The 24,450-nt window shown below is 39.8% G+C and overlaps 1 protein-coding gene across 3 annotated transcripts in view; it reads left to right on the top strand.

Annotated features, from left to right (window-relative positions):
- The first annotated feature begins 7,169 nt into the window (after positions 1-7,169).
- The window catches only part of TPX2 (TPX2 microtubule nucleation factor), a 59,457-nt gene continuing 42,176 nt past the window's right edge, over positions 7,170-24,450 (top strand). Inside the window, exons 1-2 of one of the 3 annotated variants that reach the window (XM_010591595.3) lie at positions 7,170-7,299; positions 22,048-22,220. In XM_010591595.3, the coding sequence (XP_010589897.1) occupies positions 22,118-22,220 (103 nt within the window). In that variant the 5' untranslated portion in view covers positions 7,170-7,299; positions 22,048-22,117. Of the gene's footprint in view, positions 7,310-14,202; positions 14,222-22,047; positions 22,221-24,450 lie in introns of those variants that run through there. The other 2 variants (XM_010591596.3, XM_064275937.1) reach the window with 2 other exon arrangements.

Raw genomic sequence — 24,450 nt, forward strand, 5'->3', positions numbered from 1 at the left:
AGATTTACAGTCTTGGAAACCGTATGGGCCTGGGGCTGTTCTACTGTGTCCTATAGGGTCGCTATGAATTGGAAACGACTAGCCGGCAATGGATGTGGCTGAGAACCTTATCTCTGGGGTTCCGACTTTGCCACTTGGACAAGTTACTCAGATGCTCTGTTCCTCAGTTCCCTCACCTGTGAATTGGGTAATAGTACCGACTTTCTATGTAGGGTTATTGTGAGGATTAAGAGAATTATTATTTGTAAAGTCCGGAGAACAGTGTGTATACCATAGTATGTGCTGTGTAAGTTTATTCAACAAATACTGTTTGGGTTGCTGAAGATAGAGTTAGGAACAAGACAGATACAGCCCGTTTTCCTGGAGGCTTAAACCATTTTTTTTTAAAACCATAGAGATGGAGAAAGACAGTAAGCAACTAAGAAAATACACAAACAAGATAATTTCAAATACTGATTGGTACTAGGAAGAAAATAAATTCGGGGTATTGTCATAAAGAGGGCCAAGGAAGAGAAGAGATGCTGTTTTAGACAGGGTGGTCAGGGGAGAGGCATTTATTCACAATTATTTATGTAGGGTAGCTAGGGATTGCCTCTTTGAAGAGAAGACGTTGAACCCAAGACTAGGAGGATAAGAAAGTGCCAGCCTATCCGAAGAGGCTGGAGAACATCAACCTAGGCAGAAGGATAGCATGTGCAAATGTCCCGAGGCAGGAAGATCTCCACACATGCCAGAAGCTGAAAGTGAAGCAGTATGGCTGGAGAGTAGTGAGAGAGGGGTATAGTGTGAGAGGAGATTAAAGTTAATCACGGAAATGAGTTGGAATTGATTCTAAGCATGGAAAGGTATGTTAATTGATTAAAAATAGGTATATAGGAACACTGAGTATTAAAAATGTACAAAAGCACGTGAATGAAAAGCAAGTCCTCTTTTCACCCCTGCTTTCAAGTCCCTGGTTCCCCTCACAGAGGCTATCACCTTTTCCCATGTAGCCTTTCAAAGATGGTTGCTATATTCAGGAGCTTATTTATATGTATAAATGTTTTACACAAACAGTAGCATGCTACAAACACTTATACACCTTGTTTTTTTTCACTGAGCTCTACATTTTGAAACTGCCTCAAGTTTTTAAATTAATGCACAACTTTATAAAGACATGCCATAATTTATTTGCTCAAGCTCCTATTTAGGAACATTTAGATAGACTCCGCAGGCTGCCAGAAGAATGAACAAATCTGTCTTGGAAGAAGTATAACTAGAACGCTCCTTAAAAACGAGGATGGTGAGACTTGGTCTCACGTACTTTGGACATGTTACCAGGAGGGCCTAGTCCCTGGAGGAGGACATCATGCTTGGCAGGAGGACATGAAGCACTTACTGATGAAGATCAAAGACTAGTCTTCACTATGGATTATAACTGAAAAAAAAAAAAAGAAGCCCATTACTGTCAAGTTGATTCTGACTCATAGCAACCCTATAGGACAGTAGAACTGACCTATGGAGTTTCCAAGGAGCACCTAGTGGATTCGAACTAATGACCTTTTGGTTAGCAGCCGTAGCACCTAACCACTAGGCCACCAGGGTTTGGATTATTCCTCAACATAAACACAAAACACAAAAATAAGTAACATCATGATAAACAGAAAAGATTGAAGTTGTCAAGGATTTCATTTTACTTGGATCCACAATCAACACCCATGGAAGCAGCAGTCAAGAAATCAAATGACATATTGCATTGGGCAAATCTGCTGCAAAAGACCTCTTTAAAGTGTCAAAAAAGCAAAGATATCACTTTGAGGACTAAAGTGCACCTGACCCAAGCCATGCATGGTATTTTCAATCGCCTCATATGCTTGCAAAAGCTGGACAATGAACAAGGAAGCCCGAAAAACAGTTGATGCCTTTGAATTTTGGTGTTGGCAAAGAATACTGACTATACCATGGACTGCCAGAAGAATGAACAAATCTGTCTTGGAAGAAGTACAGTCAGAATGTTTCTTGGAAGTGAGGATGGAGAGACTTACTTTGGACATGTTATCAGGAGGAACCAGACCCTGGAGAAGGATATCATGCTTAGTAGAGGATCAGCAAAAGAGAGGAAGACCCTCAACAAGATGGACTGACACAGTGGCTGCAACAATGAGCTCAAACATAGCAATGATTGTGAGGATAGTGCAGGGTTTCGTTCTGTCGCACGTAGGGTCGCTGTGAGTCGGAAAAGACTCGACAGCAGCTAAGAACAACAGGTAGATTCCAATCTTTTGCTATTACGAATAATGCTGTCACTGGTCCATTCATTATTCTGCATATGTGGGAGTTTGTCTGCAAGGTAAATTCTTGGAAGTGAATTACCAGGTAAATGAGTAAATGTATTTTTTTCTTGCTTTTAATGGCTATTGGCAAACTGTTCTATACAGCAGTTGTACCAGGTTACTCTTCCATCAGTCAAGTATCATACTGCCTATTTCCTCACACCCTGGCCTACACAGTGTGATACCAAACCTTTTGATCCTTGCAAATTGGATAGGTAAAAATTGAGAGGTACTTTTATTTTTCAGTCCCTTTATTATAAGTGAAGTTGAGCAATTTTTCATATTTTCGAGCGATTTTTTTGGACTTGTGTTGGTAAATTCTCTGTTCATATCATTTGCCCCCTTTTCAGTTGGTCTTGCTGTTGAACTTTTCCCTCATTGATTTATAGGGGTTTTTATCCCTTTTCCCCCATATGTATGAGTTGCAAATATTTTTCTGGTTTTATTACTTATTACCATGAGAAAACTTTTAACTTCTATATGTTTTATCAATCTTTTTCTTTGGGGCTTCTGGGTTCTGTGTTATACTTAGAAAGGCCTTCTCCAGTTCAATTTTATAGAAAGAATTCTACATGTTGTAGTTTTACATGGCTTCATATTTTACATTAAAATTTTTTTTCCACTGTAAATTCACTTTGGCATAAAGTGTGAGTAAGGATCCAGAATTTTTCCCCCAAATAACTACCCAGTTAGTTGTCAACACCATGTATGGTCCCATCTTTTCCCATTCATTTGAAATGTTTCCATTATCATAAATTACATTCCAATGTGTATTTGGGTCAATTTCTGAGCTTTCTATTCTGTTCCATGGGAGGCTTTTAAGCTGGGGCAGGACATGATCTCATTTACATTTTTAAAATCCGTGGCGTCACAACAATTTCTATGTTACGAGTACCATTCTGGGTGGTGCCAAGAGTTAATGAGCTTGGCTGCTAAGCGACCAGTTGGTGGTTTGAGTCTTCCCAGAGGCGCCTTGCAAGAAAGGCCTGGTGATCTACTTCTGAAAAAAATCAGCCATTGAAAACCTTATGGAGCAGAGTTCTACTCTGAGACACATAGGGTCGCCAGGAGTTGGAATCAACTAGACAGCAGCTGGTTTTAAGTGTGCTACGGGAGTCGCTATGAGTCGGAATTGACTCGATGGCACTGGGTTTGGTTTTGGTTTTATGGGAGCCCAGCAGAGGGCGGGATCAACTGTGCCCCGAGGTGCAGGCTCTGTTGAGCGATCCCTGAAAGGAGAGTAGAATTTTGTCTGAGAGAGAAAGGACATTAAGAGCATTTCAGGCAGAAGTCACAACAGTTGGACACAAAAGCCCGCGATGTGTCCTAGGAATAAACTGGGATGCTTGAGAGGGGAACAGTGGTAGAGGAGATTGAAGGTAAATGTGTGGCCACATGTACAGGTCACTAAGTAGCAGCCAGGTTTTTTTAAACAAGGAAAGGACATGAAGAGATTTATATTTTGGAAAGATAGAATACATCGTGCTAAGGTCTCTGTAATCCTTCCAAACGGTTAAGCACTTGACTACAAATTGAAATCCCATCTGGATTTTGCTGACTGCATCCTTGTGATGTCAATTAACCATACTTTAAAAATAGTGTAATTTTATAGAGTTAGTACTTATTAGATTTGTTATGACACTTTCCTATGACACTTTCCCCTCTTTATTATTAATAAACTTAAAAAAAATATTCTTAAAAATTCAGATGCCACTTCTTGTGCCTTTCCTCTTCCATATGAATTTTAGAATCAACTCGCCAAGTTCCATGACAAAATCTCTTGGGATTTTCACTGGGATTTCCCTGAACTTTTAACATCTTTACAATAATATTTTCCCATCCATTAACAAGGATTTATGCCAAAAACCAAACCCATTGCCATCAAGTTGATTCTGAATCACAGTGACCCTATAGTATACAGAGAATGACCCCATAGGTTTTCCAAAAGTGTAAATCTTAACAGAGACAGAGTGCCAAACCTTTCTCCTGCAGAGCAGCTGGTGGGTTCAAACCACTGACCTTTAGGTTAGCAGCCAAGCACTTAACTGCTTTACCAACAGGGCTTCTAAACAAGGTTTATAACCCAATTTAATGATTTTTTAAAAGTTATTCAATAAAGTTTTACAGTTTTTAATCCTGGTGGCAAAATGCTTAGGTGGTAGGCTGCTAACGGAAAGATTGGCAGTTCAAACCCACCCAGCAGCTCCTCCTGTGATATTCTGCTCCTGTAAAGATTGTTGATGTTGCTGTTAGGTGCTGTCAAGTTGGTTTCGACTCACAGTGACCCTAGGTACAACAGAAAGAAACCCTGCACCATCCTCACAATCGTTGCTACGTTTGAGCCTGTTGTTGCAGCCACTGTATCACTCCATCTCATTGAGGGTCGTCCTCTCTTTCTCTGACCCTCTACTTTACCAAGCATGATATCCTTCTCCAGGGTCTGGTCCCTCCTGATAACACGTCCAAAGTAAGTCTCTCCATCCTTGCTTCTAAGGAGCATTCTGACTGTACTTCTTCCAAGACTGATTTGTTCGTTCTTCTGGCAGTCCACGGTATACTCAATATTCTTTGCCAACACCATAATTCAAAGGCATCAATTCTTTTTTGGTCTCCCTTATTCATGGTCCAGCTTTTGCATGCATATGAGGCAACTGAAAATACCATGGCTTGGGTCAGGAGCACTTTGGTCCTCAAAGTGACATCTTTGCTTTTTAACACTTTAAAGAGGTCTTTTTTGCAGCAGCAGATCTGCCGAATGCAATACATTGTTTGATTTCTTCACTGCTGCTTCCATGGGTGTTGATTGTGAATCCAAGTAAAATGAAATCCTTGACAACTTCAATCTTTTCTCTGTTTATCATGATGCTGCGTATTGGTCCAGTTGTGAGGATTTCTGTTTTGTTTATGTCGAGATTGAGGTACAACCCACACTGAAGGCTGTAGTCTTTGATCATCATCAGTAAGTGCTTCAAGTCCTCTTCACTTTCAGCAAGCAAGGTTGTGTCATCTACATATTGCAGGTTGTTAGTCTTCCTGCAGTCTTGATGCCGTGTTCGTCTTCACATAGTCCAGCGTCCAGGATTGTTTGCTCAGCGTAGAGATTGAATAAGTGTAGTGAAAGGATACAACCCTAATGCACAGTTTCCCTGATTTTAAACCACTGAGTATCCCCTTGTTCTGTTCAAATGACTGCCTCTTAATCTACGTACAGGTTCCTGTGAGCACAATTAAGTGTCCTGGAATTCCTATTCTTTGAAATGTTATTCATAATTAGTTATGATCCACACAGTTGAATGCCTTTGCATAATCAATAAAACACAGGCAAACATCTTTCTGGTATTCTTTGCTTTCAGCCAAGAACACCAGAGAGATGTTTGTATTCTTTCAGCCAAGAATACCGGAAATAGTAATGGAAACCACCACACATTTGTCAGTTTGTTGTACTGTGGTGGCTGTGTGTTGCTGTGTTGCTGGAAGCTATGCCACTGGTATTCAAATACCAGTAGGGTCACCCCATGGTGAACAGGTTTCCGTGGAGCTTATAGACTATAACAGACTAGGCAGAAGGACTTGGCAGTCTACTTCTGAAAAAACTGGCCAGCAAAAACATTATGACTAGCACTGGAACACTGTCTGACATGGTGCTGGAAGATGAGCTCCTCAGGTTGGAAGGCACTCAAAATATGACGGGGGGGAGCTGCCTCCTCAAAATGGTGTTGACCTTAATGAGGCATATGGAGTTAAGCTTTCTGGACCTTCATTTGTTGATGTGGCACGACTCAAAATGAGAAGAAACAGCTGAAAACATCTATAAAGATTATAGCCTAGAAAACTCTATGGAAGAGTTGTACTCTGTCACATGGGGTGGCCGAGTTGAAATCTATCGGAAAGCACCTAACACAACAGCAACATAAAAGTTTTAGGCTTATTTTTGGGAACTTTGTAGTTTGTGTTGCTATTACAAAGGGATTTTTTGTTATTATTCTCATTGCTATTGTTTTGTAATTAATTAATGATGATGTCAGTTAATAACCCAGTAAAGCAGTTGCAATTCAGTCGATTCTGAGTCATGGCAAATCCCATCTCCTCCACTTATTACATGATTTTACCCTTCTCTGAGTACTTGTTTTTTCTTCCACAATATGGGAATAATAAGGCCAGGGAGGTAATTGGGATTAAATGGGAAAGATGTAAAGTGACAACTACACCTGAAAGCTCTCAATAAACCAAGCGGGGACTGGATCAGTTTAAGGGATTCCTTCACGACTGGGAAGGAAGCTGGGGGCTTGTCTATGTTGCATGCACAAAAAACCCAAACTTACTGCCAATCAGTGGACTGCACTCATAGCGACCCTCAAGGACAGAGTAAAATTGCCCCACAGGGCTTTCAAGCCTGTAAATCTTCACGGAAGCAGACCACCACATCTTTCTCCAGCGGAGCGGCTTTTGGGTTTGAACCACCCACCTTTAGGTTGGCAGCCGAGCGCTTTAACCACTGCGCCACCAGAGCTCCATGTTGCATGCAAGGGACTCCATATTAAAAAGAACTGAATTCCTATGTCCATTCAAGGAACAATGCACAACCACAGGGAGAATAATAAAAATAAACAGTTTCCTTCCGTTAAAGTTTTGGAGAGGCCTAGGATGCGCTAAACCGATTCCCCACCTTGTCGGCTGGTACCGTCTTTCCCAGATAGCTTCGAGCATAGGATTCTGGGCTTTGTAGTCATTTCCTTGTAACCATACGTTCTATTGGCTCACGCAAGCGCAGGAGATTACATTTCCCAGCAGTCTCCAGGGCCGGTTGTTTGCTACTCCCTCATCCTGACTTCTGGTGTCGTCGCGATCTTTAGGGCCAATCAGGAGAGTGAGATTGTACGTTCCCGGCTCTCTGATTGGCGAATTCGACTAGAAAGCCTTGGTTCAAATCTTCAACGGTACCGAGTCCGGCGGCGGGTCCTGCGGGCGCTTGGTTGTCAGATGTGAGGTAAGGCAAGGTGAGCGGCGTTAACGAAAGGGGCAGCGGCTGGGGCGCGGGGCTCCCTTCTCCTAGATTCTCGAACAGCTGGAGGTCGTCTCCTAGCACCTGGCGGCGTCCGCACCGCTTGGCCTGGGCTACTGAGGTGGTTGCTTTGTGGGGGCGCCGCCAAAGCCGGGCGGTGTGGGAGCCAGGGTTTCGGGCCACCCTTCTCTTCTTGACAGGATTTTCCCCTGAAGTTAAAGAAAAGCGCCGCATCGAGTACTGTCCGGACCAAGTGTAAGACGCTGTGTCTGTAGGTAGAGGAGGAGGCCGGCGGTTTTAAAGGGGGGGAGGGGGAAGGCAATCGGCTAAAAACGACGGTAACAACTATTGTTATTAGCATGCTAACTCCTAATCAAGCATTTACTGGATTAAGCGCTCTGCGTGCGTTTTCTCGTTTAATTTTCGTACTAAACTCAACAAGTAGGTGCCATTCTTAGCCCTGTTTTACATAGGAGGAAACTGAGGCAAAGATCCAGATAAATTTCGAGAAATGGATGAAATAGTAGCTCCACCCTCAAGAAGTATGGTATTTAGCGGAGGAAAACAAATGACACAAACTACTTTCAAAACTATTGTGTAAGATATAAAAGAAATATAAATTAGGTGCTGTGAACATAATTGAGGGAGAGTTTAATTCCCCTTGGAGTTGTCTTTATAAATGGAATTTTAAATTCATTCTATTTTGTCTACATTTGTCCAGACTAGCCCCCTTTGCATCGACCCAGTAGCATTATTGCCTGTCTAATTTCCTGTCCTATGGCCTTTACAGATTGGAAGGGAAAGGAAAAGTGGGGACCAAGCTATAATGTTGTAGGATTGGTTTGCCCCCTTATTTTCTTTCTTTTTTTTTTTGGATAATATTTTACTGTGTTTTTCATGAAAGTTTACATAGCAAATTAGGTTCCAGTTTGACAATTTCTATACAGGTTTTCAGTGAAGTTATATTTTTCACAATGTGTCAACATTCTCTTTAATTGCATTCTGGTTGTTCCCTTTCCTGTGCTCTAATTTTCCTGTCCACATATCTTCTCATCTTTGCTTTAGAGTAATTGTTGACTTTTTGGTCTCATAAAGATTTTTTAATTGTGCTTACGTGAAAGTTTACAGCTCAAGTTAGTTTCAGAAGTCTATACACATATTGTTTTGTGACATTGGTTACACTCCCCACAGTGTGACAGCACTCTCTCCCTTTTCACCCCGATTTGGTTTCCTTGTGTCCATTCACCCAGTTCTGTTCCTCCCTGCCTTCTCATTCTTGCTTTTGGGCAGGAGTTGCCCATTTGGTCTCCTTTATTTGATTGAACTAAGAAGCGTGTTTCTCACCTGTGTTATTGTTTGTTATATAAACAAACATATATTGTTTGTTATATGTAGACCTGTCTAATCTTCGAAAAGTGGGCTTTGGGAGTGGTTTCGGTTCTAAGCATCGGCCATAGTCTCAGGTTTTTCTAGTCTCTGTCAGGCCAGTAAGTCTGGTCTTCTTTTTTTGTGAATTTGAATTTTGTTCTACATTTTTCACCTCCTCTGTCTAGGACTTAGGTGGTTTTTTAATGGAGCACCGTACGCACGGGTAACATCTTTATTTTGTGTGCCAGTCTGTTATTTTACTAAAAGGTGACCTTGATGAGTTCAAGGTGTAAAGAGTATCTCAGGGCGGTAGTCTCAGGGAGTCCTCTAGATCCAGTAAGTCAGGACTTTTTAAGAATTTGAGTTCCATTCCGTGTTTTTCTCCTGTTCTATCAGGTCCCTGCGTTGTGGCCCTGCCCCCTATTTTCTTGATATCTTGTGTCTTTTTCTTACATATAAATTTTTTTGTAGTTCGGTATCAAGGACTTTTCAAAATTGATCCTGCAGCTTTGACACTTGGAAGGGACTTTTTGACTCCCTGATTTTGTTTCAGGGTCATCCTTGGTTCAGCCTTGTCTTGATGTTATATCTGCCCCCTTTGAGTGTCTCTCACTTACCCAATGCAGAAAATCGGACTATTTGCTGCCCTAAGGAGGCTACTCTTGTGTGTGGCTTCACTGGCTCACACCTTCTGCCGATCCCTCCCCAAATCAAGCTCGAGCACCTTTTACTGATTTGGAGTAGTCGTTTGGTATATTAGTTCAGTATTAAGTTGTCACTCTTGGGATCACAGTTACTGAATCTTCCAGCTCCCTTAACCACTTAACTGACCTTTGAGGGGGTACTGTGTGCTTAGATTGGCACTAGGTACTGTGGGATACACAGGCATGTTGTACTCAGGTATTTTCTGGTACACTTGTATCTTTTTCTTTGAAATTTCCTGAGTCTCTTCCCTAACTCTTTTTGAATTGCTGGGGGAGAAAGGAGGAAGGAAGATTTTAATGCCCTTTGACAAACTTAATTTTTTTTCTTTGCCATGGGGAAAGGTAGGAAACAACAGGGAGGTTGAACAACCCAAGAGATTCTGTGAATAGGTCTGTATTTGAGATAAACACATAGAAATCAGCAGACCAAGGTACTATGTGAAAAAGGATAATAATGGTGAGAGATTCGGCTTTGTTTGCACAGAGAAACTTGATAAACGGGAAATAAAAGATTAGTAAGAAAGGCATAAAATTGTACATAAGGGTTATTTTGGAAAAATTTTAAAAAAAGGCAATTTCAACCTTTCTTTAAAAGAAAATAAAGTTTGCAGTAGCATCTAAGAGAATAAAAAACCAAGGAATAAATCTAACCAGGGATGTGAAGGACTTATACAATGAAAACTATTAAAACACTGTTGAAAGAGATTAAAGAAGACTTAATAAATGGAAAGATGTTCCATGTTGATGGATCGTAAGACTTAATATTGTTAAGGTGTTAATACTACCCAAAGTGATCTATAGATTCAACACAGTTCTGATCAGAATTCCAACAGCCTTCTTTACAGAGATAGAAAAACCAGTCTTCAAATTTATATGGAATGGCAAGAGGCCCCCAAAAGCTAAAACAATGTTGAAAGTGAAGAATAAAGTAGGAGGACTCACGCTTCCTGATTTTTAAAACGTAGCATACAGATACAGTAATGAAAACAGCCTGGTACTGGTGTAACAATAGACACGTAGATGGATGGAATAGAATTGAGAATCTAGAAATAAACCCATATAACTGTGGTCAACTGATTTTTGACAAGGGTGCTAAGTCCATTTGATGGGGAAAAAAGAGTCTCTTCAATAAATGGTGCTGGGAAAATCGGATTTCTACATGCAGAAAAATGAAACCAGATCCATGTCTCACACCATATATAAAAACAAATTTAAAATGGATTAAAGACCTAAACGTGTAAACTAAATCCATAAAATTCCTAGAAGAACAAGCACGGGCAATGCTGTCAGGTCTAGCTTTCAGCAGTGGATTGCAAAAGGCAATGCATAGGACCTCATAAAAATTAAAAACTTATGTTTATCAAAAGCCTTTAACAAAAAGTGCAAAGACAAGCTACTGACTGGGAGAATACCTTCAGAAACCATATATCTGACATGAATCTAATAACCAAAATATACATAAATCTTTGACAACCACAAAATGACAAATAATCCAATCATAAAATGGGCCAAAAGACATCAAAGAGGACATTCGGTTGGCCACCAGACACATGAAAAGATGCTCAGCATCATTAGCCATCAAAGAGATGCAAATCAAAACCACAGTGAGATGCCATTTCACTCCCACTAGGATGGCTAAGATAAAAAACAAAACAAAAACAAAGTAACAGGTGTTGGCGAGGATGTCGGGAAATTGGAACCCTTATCAATTGCTGGTGGGAATGTAAAATGGTACAGCCTCTGTGGAAAACAGTGTGGTAGTTCCTCAAAAAACTAAAAACAGAACTACTGTAAAAAACCAAACCCATCGCAGTGGAGTAGATTCCGACTCATAGTGACCCTGTAGGACAGAATAGAACCGCCCCATAGGGTCTTCAGGGGGCAGCTGGTAGATTCAAACTGCCGACCTTTTTGATTAGTAGCCGAACTCTTAACCGCCACACCACCAGAACTGCTGTATGATCCAGCAATTCCACTCCTAGGTATATACTGAAAAGGCTTGAAAGCAGAGCTTCAAAAAGCGACTTGTACAGCAGTGTTCATAGCAGCACTATTCACAATAGCCAAAAGGTGGAAACAACTGAAATGCCCATTAACAGATGAATGAATAAACAAAATGTGGTACGTGCATGCAGTGTAATACTGCTCAGCCGGTAGGAAGAATGAAGTCTTGATACATGCTACAGTATGGATGGAGCTTGAAGACATTATGCTGAGTGAAATAAGCCAGTCACAAAAGGACATATGTTATATGACTTCACTCATATAAAATGACAAGAAAAGGCAAGTGTACAGAGACCAAAGTTTATTAGTGGTTACCAGAGGTGGGAGAGGGGGAAATGAGGGGTTAACAGTGATAGAACAATTGCATTGGTTAAGGGTAGGATTACGCGGCTGATTATTGTAACTGTCAATAAGTTGTATACCTGTAAAAAGTTGAATTGGTAAAAGTTGTGTGATAGATATATTTACAACAATGATGAAAAAAAAAAGTAGCTGCTAAGGCTGCTTATGTACAGCCAAATACCTCATGGAATTTGGTTCCTTGGTTTGGAGGTTTAGGGTCATGGTTTCATGGTACATCCCAGTTAATTGGCCTAATAGCATCTTTAGTGCTTCGGTTCTACCTCTTAGTTCATTATGTAGTGAATGGTGTCTTAAAAGCATGCAAGTGGCCATCCAAGGCACAGTTGGTCTCTATTCACTTGGAGCAACAGAGGAAGAAGGAGAGGTAGGAATAGGTGGAGGATATGGAATGCGTGGCTTATTGCCTCCGTGAACAACTGCCTCCTTTGCCATGAGACCGGAAGAGCTGGGTGGTGTCTGGCTACCATTACTGAACATTTTCATCATCGATTCCATAGAAGAATCCTGACTTAAAGGAGGAAAATGCAGAACAGAATTTCAAATTCTCATGGAATCTATGGATTTTCCGGAGTCATGGAGGGTGGATGAACCTGTGAAACTATTGCTTTGAGATAATCTTTAAACCTTAAACTAAATATATCCCCTGAAGTCATCTTAAAACCAAACAGCAGTTCAGCTTAACTAGTAAAGAAGGCCTGCCTTGAGTATTATGCTTTTTCAAGAACTGTCTATATGGGGTTAAATCGACAGCGTCCACTTGAAAGAAGGAAACTTAGAGGGCAGTAGGTTTATGTTAATGAGGGAGGAACAACTCAGAAAAGGAGAGTGAGAATGGCTGCACAGCTCATAGAATGTAATGAGTGTCACTGAATTTTACATGTGGAAACTTGAATTGGTGTATGTTTTGTTGTATATATTCTCAACAACAATGAAATTTAGAAAAAAAGGTAAGGTTTGTTCATATTTTAAGTGTGCCTACTGTTTGTCCTGATATTTGAACAGGATAGAAGTGCACACTCCCCATTCTTTTGTGTTGGTGTTCCTAAGTTGCAGGTTTTGGAGTGATTCCTTTAAAGTGGGAGTATGTATATTGTATGAGACCAGTATTGTAAAAACTAATGAAAAGGTTTACATATGAAAAGAAGCTTTGATGGTTACAAGGGAGGGGAAGAGTGGGGATGGAAAAACACTTAATAGACAAAAGATAAGTGGTAACTTTGGTGAAGGGTAAGACACTACACAATACTGGGGAAGCCAGCACAACCTATATAAGGCAAGGCCGTGGTAGCTCCACAGACACATCTAAACTCCCTGAGGGACTGAGTTGCTGGGCTGAGGGCTGTGGGGACCATGGTCTCAGGAAACAGCTAGCTCAATTGGCGTAACAGAGTTTATAAAGAATATGTTCTACATTCTACTTTGTTGAGTAGTGTCTGGGGTCTTAAAAGCCTGTGAGTGGCCACCTAGAATACTCCACTGGTCTCACCCCCTTTGGCAACAAGGAGGAATGAAGAAAACTAAAGACACAAGGGAAAGATTAGTCCTAAGGACTAATGGACCACATCTATCACGGCTTCCACCAGACTGAGTCCAGTACAACTAGATGGTGCCCAGCCACCACCACTGACTGCTTTGACGGGGATTACAATAGAGGGTCCCGGGCAGAGCTGGAGAAAAATGTGGAACAAAATTCTAACTCAAAAAGACCAGACCAGACTTTCTGGCCTGACAGAGACTGGAGAAACCCTGAGAGTATGGCCCCTGGACACCCTTTCAGCTCAGTCATGAGACTACTGAGATTCACCCTTCAGCCAAAGATTGAACAGGCCCATGGAACAAAATAAGACTAAAGGGGTGCACCAGCCCTGGAGTGGGGACTGGAAGACAGGAGGGAACAGGAAAACTGGTAATACAGAACCCAGGGTTGAGAAGGAAGAGTGTTGACATGTTGTGGTGTTGTCAACCAGTGTCTTACAACAATGTGTGTATTGTTTGATGAGAAACTGGTTTCTTCTGTAAACCTTCATCTAAAGTTCAATTAAAAAAAAAAAAAATAATAAAGTGGGAGTATGTAATATCAAAGACATAAGGAGACAGCAAATGTACACCAAAAAAAAAAAAAATTAAAGGATACTTTTACAGTAATGAGATAACCATTTAAGAAGTTTGCCATGTTGGGGAAACCATGCTGTTTAAACTTTAGCTCCCAGAAGCACCCTTTGGTTTTGAGGGTGGGTGTGCTTTGTCTTTTATAGGTCCTTTCTGTTCTCTGTTAACCTTTTTTATGAAAGAAATTGAACCTGTTTCATCACCTTTCTGCTTTTTCAAAGTTCTTGATAAGAAGTACCTACCAGACTTGAAGATTTCGCAAGACAGGTGAAGAGTATGTTGTTAAAAAAAAAAAAAAAGTATTGTACCTTTGAGCCACGCCTGTAGGCAGGTGGACTGACAGACCAATTAGATTATAGGTGAGGCTGTTTGCACAGATGAATTACATTAAAAAGAAATAAGGGGAGTATTAACATGTCAGCTTCATAAGTGTTTAAAATAACTTTAACATTTCTTTATAAAGTAACATGTTTTGGAAGAAAATTTAATATGGGAAAATGAAAAGAAAAAATCATCCACTCTCTCACCTCTCAGATGAACTATAGCTAGCGTTTTGATAGATTTCAATGTTTTTCAATGCCTTATATATATATATATATATTTAAAGAAATCATATATTAAAAACCTTTATTACTTTTTTCACTTAATAGGTTATAGCATTTTTCTATGTCATTAAAATTCTCTGAATATATGGTATGGTAGGACATGTAAAAGCTGGAACTGTCTAAGATAGAAACCTGTCAGAGAAGAAAAACTGAAGTATTTTCCACAAATAGAGAGCGATGGAGCCCTTGGTGGTGCAGTGGTTAAGAGACCGGCTGCTAATCCAAAGGTTGGCACTTCATATCAACTAGCTGCTCTCTGGAAACTCTATGGGGCAGTTCTACTCTGTCCTGTAGGATCGCTGTGAGTCGGAATTGATTCGACAGCAACATGTTTGTTTGTTTTTTTTAATAGGGAGGGATAGAAAAGTGCTAAGACTGTGTACCCTGTCAAAGGCAGAAAACTTGTGAGACCCAGAAAAACAAGACGATCCCGTTGAGTTCCAGCTCTCACAGGTTTCACTGTATTATGTGATTCTACCGTAGTATTTTGCTTAGTAAAATTGCTGGATCAAAAAGAATGCATATTTTAAGACTTGATATGTGATGCCAAATTGCCTTATGGGAAGATTATGCTGATTTACATACTAGCAGGGTGTATTTACATAAGCACTACTATGTACTTTTTGAATGAATATCTGCAAAAAATCAAAACAATATGGAAAGATTTATAGTTAAAAATCTTCTTGCAATCCTGTCCCTATTTACGTTGCTCCTCACCACTGCCATAGGTAAACACCTTTATTAGGTCGGGGCTGTGGGTGTATGTATGTCTATAAGTATGTTTATTTCCCAACCCAGATGCCTTTTGAAGAATATAAATCTCTACAAGACTGACTGAGATTTGACTAGGACTGTAACCCTCTGCAGCCCCACCATGAACCCTTACAAACTGTTCTCTTTCTGCTTTTTTGTTTTTATCTTGTTTTTCGTCTTTCAGCTTCAATTCACTTTGGTATTCTATAGATATTTCCTTTGTATATTCTACAAAGATCTGTGTCATTATTTGGTCCAAAGGTGAACCGCATCGTTGATTTCTATCCAGGTCCTGTTTGTCCAGAGTGGATTATGGTTTGTAGAGTTCTGTGGATAAATACAATAAAGCAGAATTGAGTTTGTAATCCTTAAAATAGAACTATATTCAGCTCACAAATTTGGGAAAGAGATGATAGAAAAATATGGTTGCTTAAGGTTTCTGGACAGTGATGAATTAGAGCAAGCGTCTGTATGTCCTGTGCAGACTTCTGAGTGTTTGGACACTGAGGGATTGTCACTGGATTTTAATTTGACCCAAATTTTGGAAGCTTCATAGATCTGTTTTCTGTAAACAGATCTGATTTCAGCGTAGAAGTTAGCAAACATAAATGTGGAAACACGAAGTCCATTAAACTTCCTTCAGACTTAGTTTGTGACTTTGATTAACAGTTAAGATTGCACGCTGGATTATATTGCCATTTACTGACTCCTAATCCCTTTAATCCCTTACGTACAAGAAAAAAAAATGTAGGTGTCTTCTCCCTGAGTAAAATGAAAACAACTAAACTCCTACTTGACTTGTGGTACTTTAATAGTATCTTTTTTCCTTTGTTGAAGTAGGGGAGAGTGTCCCTGGGGAAATGGCACTGCCCCAGATGGGACCATCTTAACTCTCTCAGGATTGATTGCAGACTTTTAAATTGCTTCCAGTTTCTTAGTACCAGTCTTCACCTACTTCTGAAAAGTTTAACCCGGCCATGGTTTACAGGAAGTTTGCGTTTCGGGATGGCCATTCAAAAATCGCACATTACAGCAGAACAAGAATATAACTCCTACGTCCAGAAGAGAAAACACTTTTTTAAGTAACTACATTTCTAATAAAGACTTATTCTGCTTTTGTATTACATTACCACTTAATCCTTGATTTTCAGTGTAATAGAAATAGGCAAGACAGAGCTCATAAGCTGTTTGCTGAGGTGCTTGAGAGTATCTATTGCACCAAAGTTTTTATTTTTCTTAGGAGTTGCTAGTCCACTGTTTTAGTCCTGCTTAGAATGTACTCTCTTGCAGCACTCCCCCACCCCCACTGAACCTGCACCTTTTGATTTATAGAGCTTGTCAAGGCTAGTTATTTTTGGTTTGAGAGTGAAGAGAGACAGGAGGCAATGGGAGCTTAATTTCAGATGAATGTGGAAACAGGTTACGTTGCATCTTCTGCAGTTTTCCTCATGTGTACTTTTCTCTCCACATTTGTTTCCCCTTTCCATTTATCTATCCCTCCAGAAAAAGTCAACATTCATCCTTAGCCTGTGGAACTGTGCAGGTCTATCTTCCAGGTATCACTTCCATCAGGAAGGCTTCTCTCACCCTCTCTTGCTCCATCTCCCTTCTCTGTACTTCATACTTTTTGTCCCCATAACAGCAAGGATCACCCTGTATCATAATTACTTGTCTGTATTCCCTGTTAAACTGGGGGTTCCTTAGGAAAGAGACTGTATATTGCTTTTTGGAAACAAAGTGGGCTACACGATGGATGACATTTACTAGGCAGTCCATAGGGCACCTAACTGGTTTATAACTATGGGAAAGCCTTTTTCCTCAGCGTTCTTAGTCAGAAATAGCTGTTCCTCCATCCTGAGTGTTTCTAGTTTTGCAGCAGTCTGAAGCTGTGATGGGTTCAGATCATTTTGAAATGTGAAGCTGATTCTCTTGCTTGGCAGCTTGATTTGTTTAGGGGAATGTGGTTGACGCATGTGCCTTTTTTTTGTCCTTTCAGTGAGACCTGTTGACAGAAATTCAATCTTGATTAAGGGGCACAGGAAGGCATCAGGTTCCCACCATGCCTGGGGCTCTCTCACTTAAACAGTTAGCTTTCGCCCTGACCTGTTCCTTTTCCCACTTAGGTCCTGTGGGCTTTAATTTTTGAAGGCTTCCCGTCCTAACATTTTTTATTAAGTATGCAGTGTGATGACACTGGCATAACCCAGTGTTTACTTCGGGTTTTCTTCAGGTGCTTGTGCTGTCGCCCTTCACTGAGGAGAGTTGGGCTTCACCACGGATATGGATCTGTTATTCTCTGTTTTGGGGTGTGGAAGAAGAGATGGTGTCCTGAGTTGGCCACACTAGGCCTGAAGATAGCTTAAAAGAAACATTTTAAAAAGAGGTCATGTTAGAAAAACAGTGTTTTTGTTTTTAAATTTTACCTAAGTAAAGATTAGATGTACTTAGGTTTGTGCCCCTTGCCTTCCCTCCACCTTCACCAATCAAATATGCTACCTCAGAAGACATTCCACCTTCTGATGCCTGAATACTTTCTTCGTTGGTCTCTTTTTCCCTCTAGACTATCACAAGAGACATTCATACTAACCTCCATTTTATATATAACAAAAACTTTATATGCAAAGTACGAACTTAGAAAAGGAGAAATTAAGGGGTGATGTTTTACTTAATGGAAGGATTCAGCTCAAAACTTCCCGAATATATTTACAATAGGGTTTTTAACATACCAAAGGTTTCTTTATGAACGACTGGTCAGAGATACTTAGTTTTTGTATAAAGCAGAGATTAACATTTGTCTAACAGGTTAGTACGATTTGATTACCGACCTCCTTTTCTAGGAATGTTCATAGGAAAACCCTGTGCATGACAGTGAAGAGACACCAGATTTTATAATGCTGCAGAGCTGGTCTTGACACTGCCACCTACTTGGTGATCTTGGAGTAGCTTAACTTCTATGTTTCCTTACTTGTAAAATGGTGATGATAATATCAACCTTCTCTGTTGTTAATTGAGTCCTCGTGGTGCAGCGGTTAATAGCTCAGCTGCTAACCAAGAAGGTCAGCAGTTCAAATCTACCAGTTGCTCCTTGGAAACCCAATTGGGCAGTTCTACTCTGTCCTATCCGGTCCTTATGAGTCGGAATCAACTTGATGGCAATGAGTTTGGTTTTGGTTTGGTGGTGTTAATGCAGTGTAAAAGAGACAATAGGTGTGAAATGCCTGATGAGATGCTTGGCCTTTACTAGTCAGTATTTGCAAGTTACTATTATCTATAAATGGCTTTGTTTCTTGCTCCATGATGTTTTTATTTATTTATCTGTTTTTAAGTAAATTTGAGAAGCAGAGGATGGTATATGGATAAGAATGCAACCTTTAGGGCCAAACTAGACTATCTGCGTTCAAATACTGGCTCTCCTTCTTAGATGTGTGAACGTGAGCAGGTACCTGTACCTCTGTTTCCTTCTTTATAAAATGAAGATAATAACAGTACCTATTTCATAGAGTTATGGGGGCTGAGTGAGTTAATACATATAAAACACTGGATAGTGTCTGGCATTTAATAAGTGCACGATAATTATTTGTTATTTTCCCTCCATATTTATATACTTTTGTTTATCGAGGCAATGCCTGGGAATCACTTCTTTGTTTCTATACGCAAGCATTAAAAAAGAAAGAGTGTGTAACATTTGGATGAGTGAAGTTAGTAACCAATTTACAGGTGACGTGAATAGGAAGTGTATTTCCAAAAATCAAGAGATTTGACAATTATTGGTGGATCATCAAGAATATTTAATAAAAATTCAAGAAAGCCCTGTCTCTTCCAGACTGCAAATAATAGATTTAAGGGGAAATAAATACTGCTTAACTAGTTTTTTAAGGTGAAAAGTTAAGCGTTTCTATGATAAAGCATTCAAAGAGTGTAAGAGTTGATACAGAGAGAAGTCTTCCTCCAACCTAGAGCTCCCAGCTCTCTTCCCAGAGCCAACCACTGTTAATACTTTCGTGTCTCCTTCTACAAATACTCTGTGTATATATGAACGTACATCACCCCTTTTCTTGCTCTCTGTCTTTAACACAAATGGGAGCAAGCTCTTCTGCATTCTGCTTTTCTTACTTAGTGGATTTTGGACCTCATTCTGTACATATCACCACATATGCACAGTTATCTATTAAAGTTACCTAATATTTCATTATGCAGTTGTGCCGTAATTTGTTCAACCAGTATCTCCTATTGGTGGGATTTGGGTTTTCAGTTTTTTGCTTTTATGAATAATGCTACAGTGAGCTTTCTTGTACTTACACATGTGCACAAATATTATTAACTTACAAGATAAATTTCTATATTTGGCAAGATATAAGAAGGAAAAAATGCTAATTGCCCCCCAGAGAGACTTAACAGTGTAGCTCCATAGTTCAAAAAAAGGGTGTGTTTGTGAGGAGATTACGAGTGACTACTTCCTGGTTGGTTTATTCATGCTTTGGTGGAATCCTGGTTTTTAGGAGGCTCTGTGGGGTTGTTGCATATTACATTCCTGCCTCTTCCCTCCCCCAGCTTTAGCTGTCTTGATTATAGCCTTGCCTGGGAAGTGTCCCCAGTGACCTGGGTTAGACATTAAGATCATGGGAATCTAAGATTTTCCCATGGCTTCCATCAGTTTTGTTCATAAGAACAGGAAGACTTCCTCCTTGCTACAGGGGAATTTTAACCATGGTCAGTCAAAACCAAAATCAGGGAGTGAAAAATTTAGGGTAGGGATAAAAAAGAACCATTTATTCAGGGCAAAAGACTATGGAGAATGGATCTACTTGGAAGTAAATCCAAACCTAACCTACTTTGTATGAAAATGGAGACCTTGACTACATTAATATTCTCTAATTCACAAGATGGGAGGGCAGAAGGATGTGGAAAGAGCACTGAAGTCTGGAACCTGGGTTCTAGATCTGGCTCTGCCTTTACATAACTGTGATATTGGGCAAGTCATTTAATTTCTCTTACCTTCAGCTTCCTCATTTAGGATGGGGATAATAATTACTGCTTTACAGGATTGTTGTGAGCATTGGAAATAGTACATATTTAATATTTCACGGCGCCTGCTGTGGGGCAGTACTGCTCTGTCCTATAGGGCTGCTAAGAGTCGGAATCGACCTGACGGCATTGGGTTGTTTTTTTGGGTTTGGGCCGAGTAATGAGCATCCTCTGGTAGCTGTTATTACCATGATCATTAGTATTATTGTTGTGTGATCTTGGAAAATCTTTTTTGCTGTAATTAATCCTTATCTGTAAACTGAAAAAGTTAGTTAGGTGTCCTCTAATATACCTTCTAACTCAGAAATGCCATGTTTCTACACTAAGAGCTTCAATTGGGACATTGTTATAAAGGTGTCTATGGAATTCTGGCCACAGAGAGTTGACAGGAGAGAGCATGGGATGATGACGTTCTCTGGTGTATTGATTGACATTCTTGTGTAAACTAAATATTTGTTACAACAAATGTTTCTGAGGCACTGTAAGGCCCAGAAGTACCACTGAGAGAAGTTGATGAAATGTTGGCCAGAGCAGTGAGCAGCAATGTGGATTGAATGTAACTAATCCCAAGATATATCTCTGAGTATAGATAGTGGAGGAGCCCTGGTTGCGCAGTGGTTAAGCTCTTGGCTGCTAACCGAAAGGTGGGTAGTTCAAACACACCAGCCAGTCCATGGAGAAAGATAATTTACAACATTGGAAACCCTATGGGGCCATTCTGCTCTGTCCTATAGGGTCACTAGGAGTTGGAATTCACTCAATGGCAACGGTTTTGGGTTTTGTAGATAGTGAAGAAAATGAGCACTAAGAACTGTTAATGCCCAGAGCTGGCGAAGGCTAGGTGAACTGGCATACTACTCTGGTAATGTCAGTGAGTATTACTCCTCTGAGAAACATTTTCACAGTATGTATCAAGAGCTTTTGACCGAGCAATTCCACTTCTAAGAATTTATATGGAAATTTAGCTACAAGGGCGCTCTTCTCAGCAGTATCTTTAAAATGGTAATATTGGAAAAAGCCTAAAATAAGAAAATTAAGGTGTAACCATTAATTAATGATATGTGTATTTATTAATATGGAAGAATGCTTACAACACATAAAGCAGATTCAAAATGTTGTCAATGATCCCATTTTAAAAAGTAGAATAATGGTTTGTATATGTGAGGGAGAATAAGAAGTCTGGAAAAGTGTGGTATCATAGATTTTTTTTTTTTATAAAAACTGGTAATCTGTTTTTTAAATGAGCATGTATAGTTAACTAATATATAAAATTGGATGGCTAGTGTTACAGTGGAGATAAAAGCAAAGCACTGTGACTTTGGAGAGACAACAATTATGCCTAATAGGTGGAAATTGGGCAAGTGTTTATAGAGATTTGAATTGGGCTTTGAATGGTTAAAAGATTTTGATTGGTAGGTATAAATAGTTATAAAAGTTAATGGTGTGTTTCAGAAATTGGGTATTCAGGGCAGAGAGGGTTTTAATTGGGTAGGAGAGAGGCTAGAAATGAGGAAACAGTAGAATGGGAAAAATAATGAATATAAAATAGCATAGCGCGTGGCATATTGTAGGTACTCATTAAACTTTGCCTTTTTCTAGTTCCAAATACATGATCTTTATTCATCTCAAGAAGTGTCTCCCTCACCCAAAAAGCTAACTTTTAGTTTGATTTGACAAAGTAAGGCATATATTCCCTGTGATTTTCAAAATCGCAGATATGGTAGTAAAACCAGAGTAATTGCTAAGGAATCAGTACCTTAGATTAATATGCAGCCAAGTTTCTGAACCATTTCTTTCCTCAGAAGCTGACCTGTTGAGAAAAGTAATACGGATACTGGGAAAAACCTGTTCTTCTGCGCCAAGCAGGGGACAATGTCACAAGTCACCTCTTATTCCTTTGATGCACCCACGGACTACATCAATTTTACATCTTTGAATGATGAAGAAAATAATGAAAATGTGGATTCCTGGTTCGGTAAGTGTCTGCTTTCTCTGCCATTTATAGGGTTAGTGGCTTACTTTGTGCTGATGACATTTCAAAAATAGAAGTGTCTTCAAGAAAATGACTAAAGCATAAACTCCTTTCTGGACCAAGATATTTTCTCATCCATGATATGATAGAAATAATTGAAATGTGTGTGTAGTATTTGGGGAATGGACTAGTAGTACAAATTAACGTTATTTTGCAATTAAGAATGACAAATATTTAAGCTTTAGGGACCTGGACAAATCCAGATGAAACCACGTTGAATGAAATTCCAGGACTCAGACATGTCCGTAGTGATGGCAGCTACATAAAAACTTCCTCTACTGTCGTTAGGCTTAGAATATAATATCACAACCAGGATATAGTCTTTGATAAAATCCACTCTTCTTTATTCAGATTTCCCAGTTTTACCTGTGCTCGTTTTTGTGTGTTAAGTTCTATACAACTTTCTCACCTGTGTAGGTTTGTGTACCCACCACCAGTCAAGATATTGGAAGGTTCTAACATGACAAGGATGCCCTTTTATTACCACACTTACCTCCCTCTTACTACTTTTTCCCCATTCATTTTAAAATGGAGGCTTTGTGTTACTCAGAACCCAATCCCCAAACAGAGATAGGATTGTCTGGTGTTGGATCATTGATATGCTCAAACCCTGAAACGAGGCCAAGAAATAAGGATGTAGTTATGTTTTACTTCACTTTGGAATAATATGTGAGACCAATGATAATGTCAAGCTAGTAGTTGCTGGTGTCTCTTCGTTTTATTCTTTCTCATGTCTCCCATCCTCCTTATTAAGAGAAATCAGTATGTGGTGGGGACAGAATGAGACCATTGCAACCCTGCTTACCACTTACGATGCGGTGTCTGAATGTGTTGGCACATGCCACTGTCTTGGAAAAGAACTTTAATGGTATCCAGTGGGGATCCTTAGAGGAGGGTTTGTTGCAAATGGTAGAAACGGCTGGGTTGTCTGAGAAGCACTTTTTCTAAAATTTTCTTTAAAACAAAAAAATGGAAATATTAGTATTAACAATACAATTATATACAGTTTGGGAGGAAAAACCACATTTTTTTCAAAACTACCTTAGCAGTAGTATATTACTTTCTAATTGTCTTCCAAATAATTACATCTTTTTACACAGTTGCAATCAGAGTACACAGAGTAGTTATTGCTGGGCCTTCCTCCATTCCTGAAGCTCTATCTATTGGTAGGCTGTTGGTAGAGCAGATTTTTCACTGGTCTGCACTGACTTTTGGATACAGAAGAACCTGAGATAAAATTCCATGAGAAACCAGAAGAACTTGGTGGTTCCAGCATCTTAGACTGGGTTCCCTAGACGAGCAAAACCAGTGAAACATATATAGAGAGAGAGAGGGCGAGAAGGGTAGAGAGAGAGAGAGAAAGATTTATTTCAAGGAAATGGCTCTATATATTGGATGCAGGTGATACTCCCAAGGAAAATCCCCTTTCAACAGATTGGCTATTCACATCAGATCACGAAATGGAGGATGATTATATAATATCTGCCAAACCACTGCGAATCATGGCCTAGACAAGACCAGAGATACACTAGAAGGTCCTGGTTAGAACGGGAGAAAAATGTGGAACAAAACTCAGATTCATAAAAAAGACCAGACTTAACTGGACTGATAGAGACTAGAGGAATCCCTGAGACTGTCACCCTAAGATACGCTTTTAACCTGGAACTGAAGCCACTCCCGGAGGTCACCTTTCAGCCAAATACTAGATTGGGCTATAAAATAAACAATAATACCCATGAGAAATGTACACCTTTAAACAATCAACTGTATGAGACCAAAGGTCAATATTTACACAGAGGCAAAGATGAGCAGAAAGGAGGGACAGGGAAATTGGATAGATGGAAATGGGGCAGGCAGGGTGGAAAAGGTGAGAGTGCTAACACATTACAGGGATTGTAGCCAGTGTCACAGAACAATTTGTGTATGAATTGAGTGGGAATCTAATTTGCTGTGTAAACTTTAACCTAAAACACAATCAAATGTTTTAAAAAAATTACTTAAAGAGAACCTAGCTCTCTTCCACCCTTACACATCCTTCACTCCCTTCTCACCACCCCAGTTGAAGAAGAACGACTGTAAAACTGTAAGGTGTCGCTTGTAAGACGGACAGTTGCTGGTGGCACAGTTTAAGAGGAACATGATGTTTTTAGGTGGTAGGTAAGGCCAGTTCATG

This window comes from Loxodonta africana, chromosome 24, assembly GCF_030014295.1.
Source record: "Loxodonta africana isolate mLoxAfr1 chromosome 24, mLoxAfr1.hap2, whole genome shotgun sequence".
Lineage (NCBI taxonomy): Eukaryota > Metazoa > Chordata > Mammalia > Proboscidea > Elephantidae > Loxodonta > Loxodonta africana.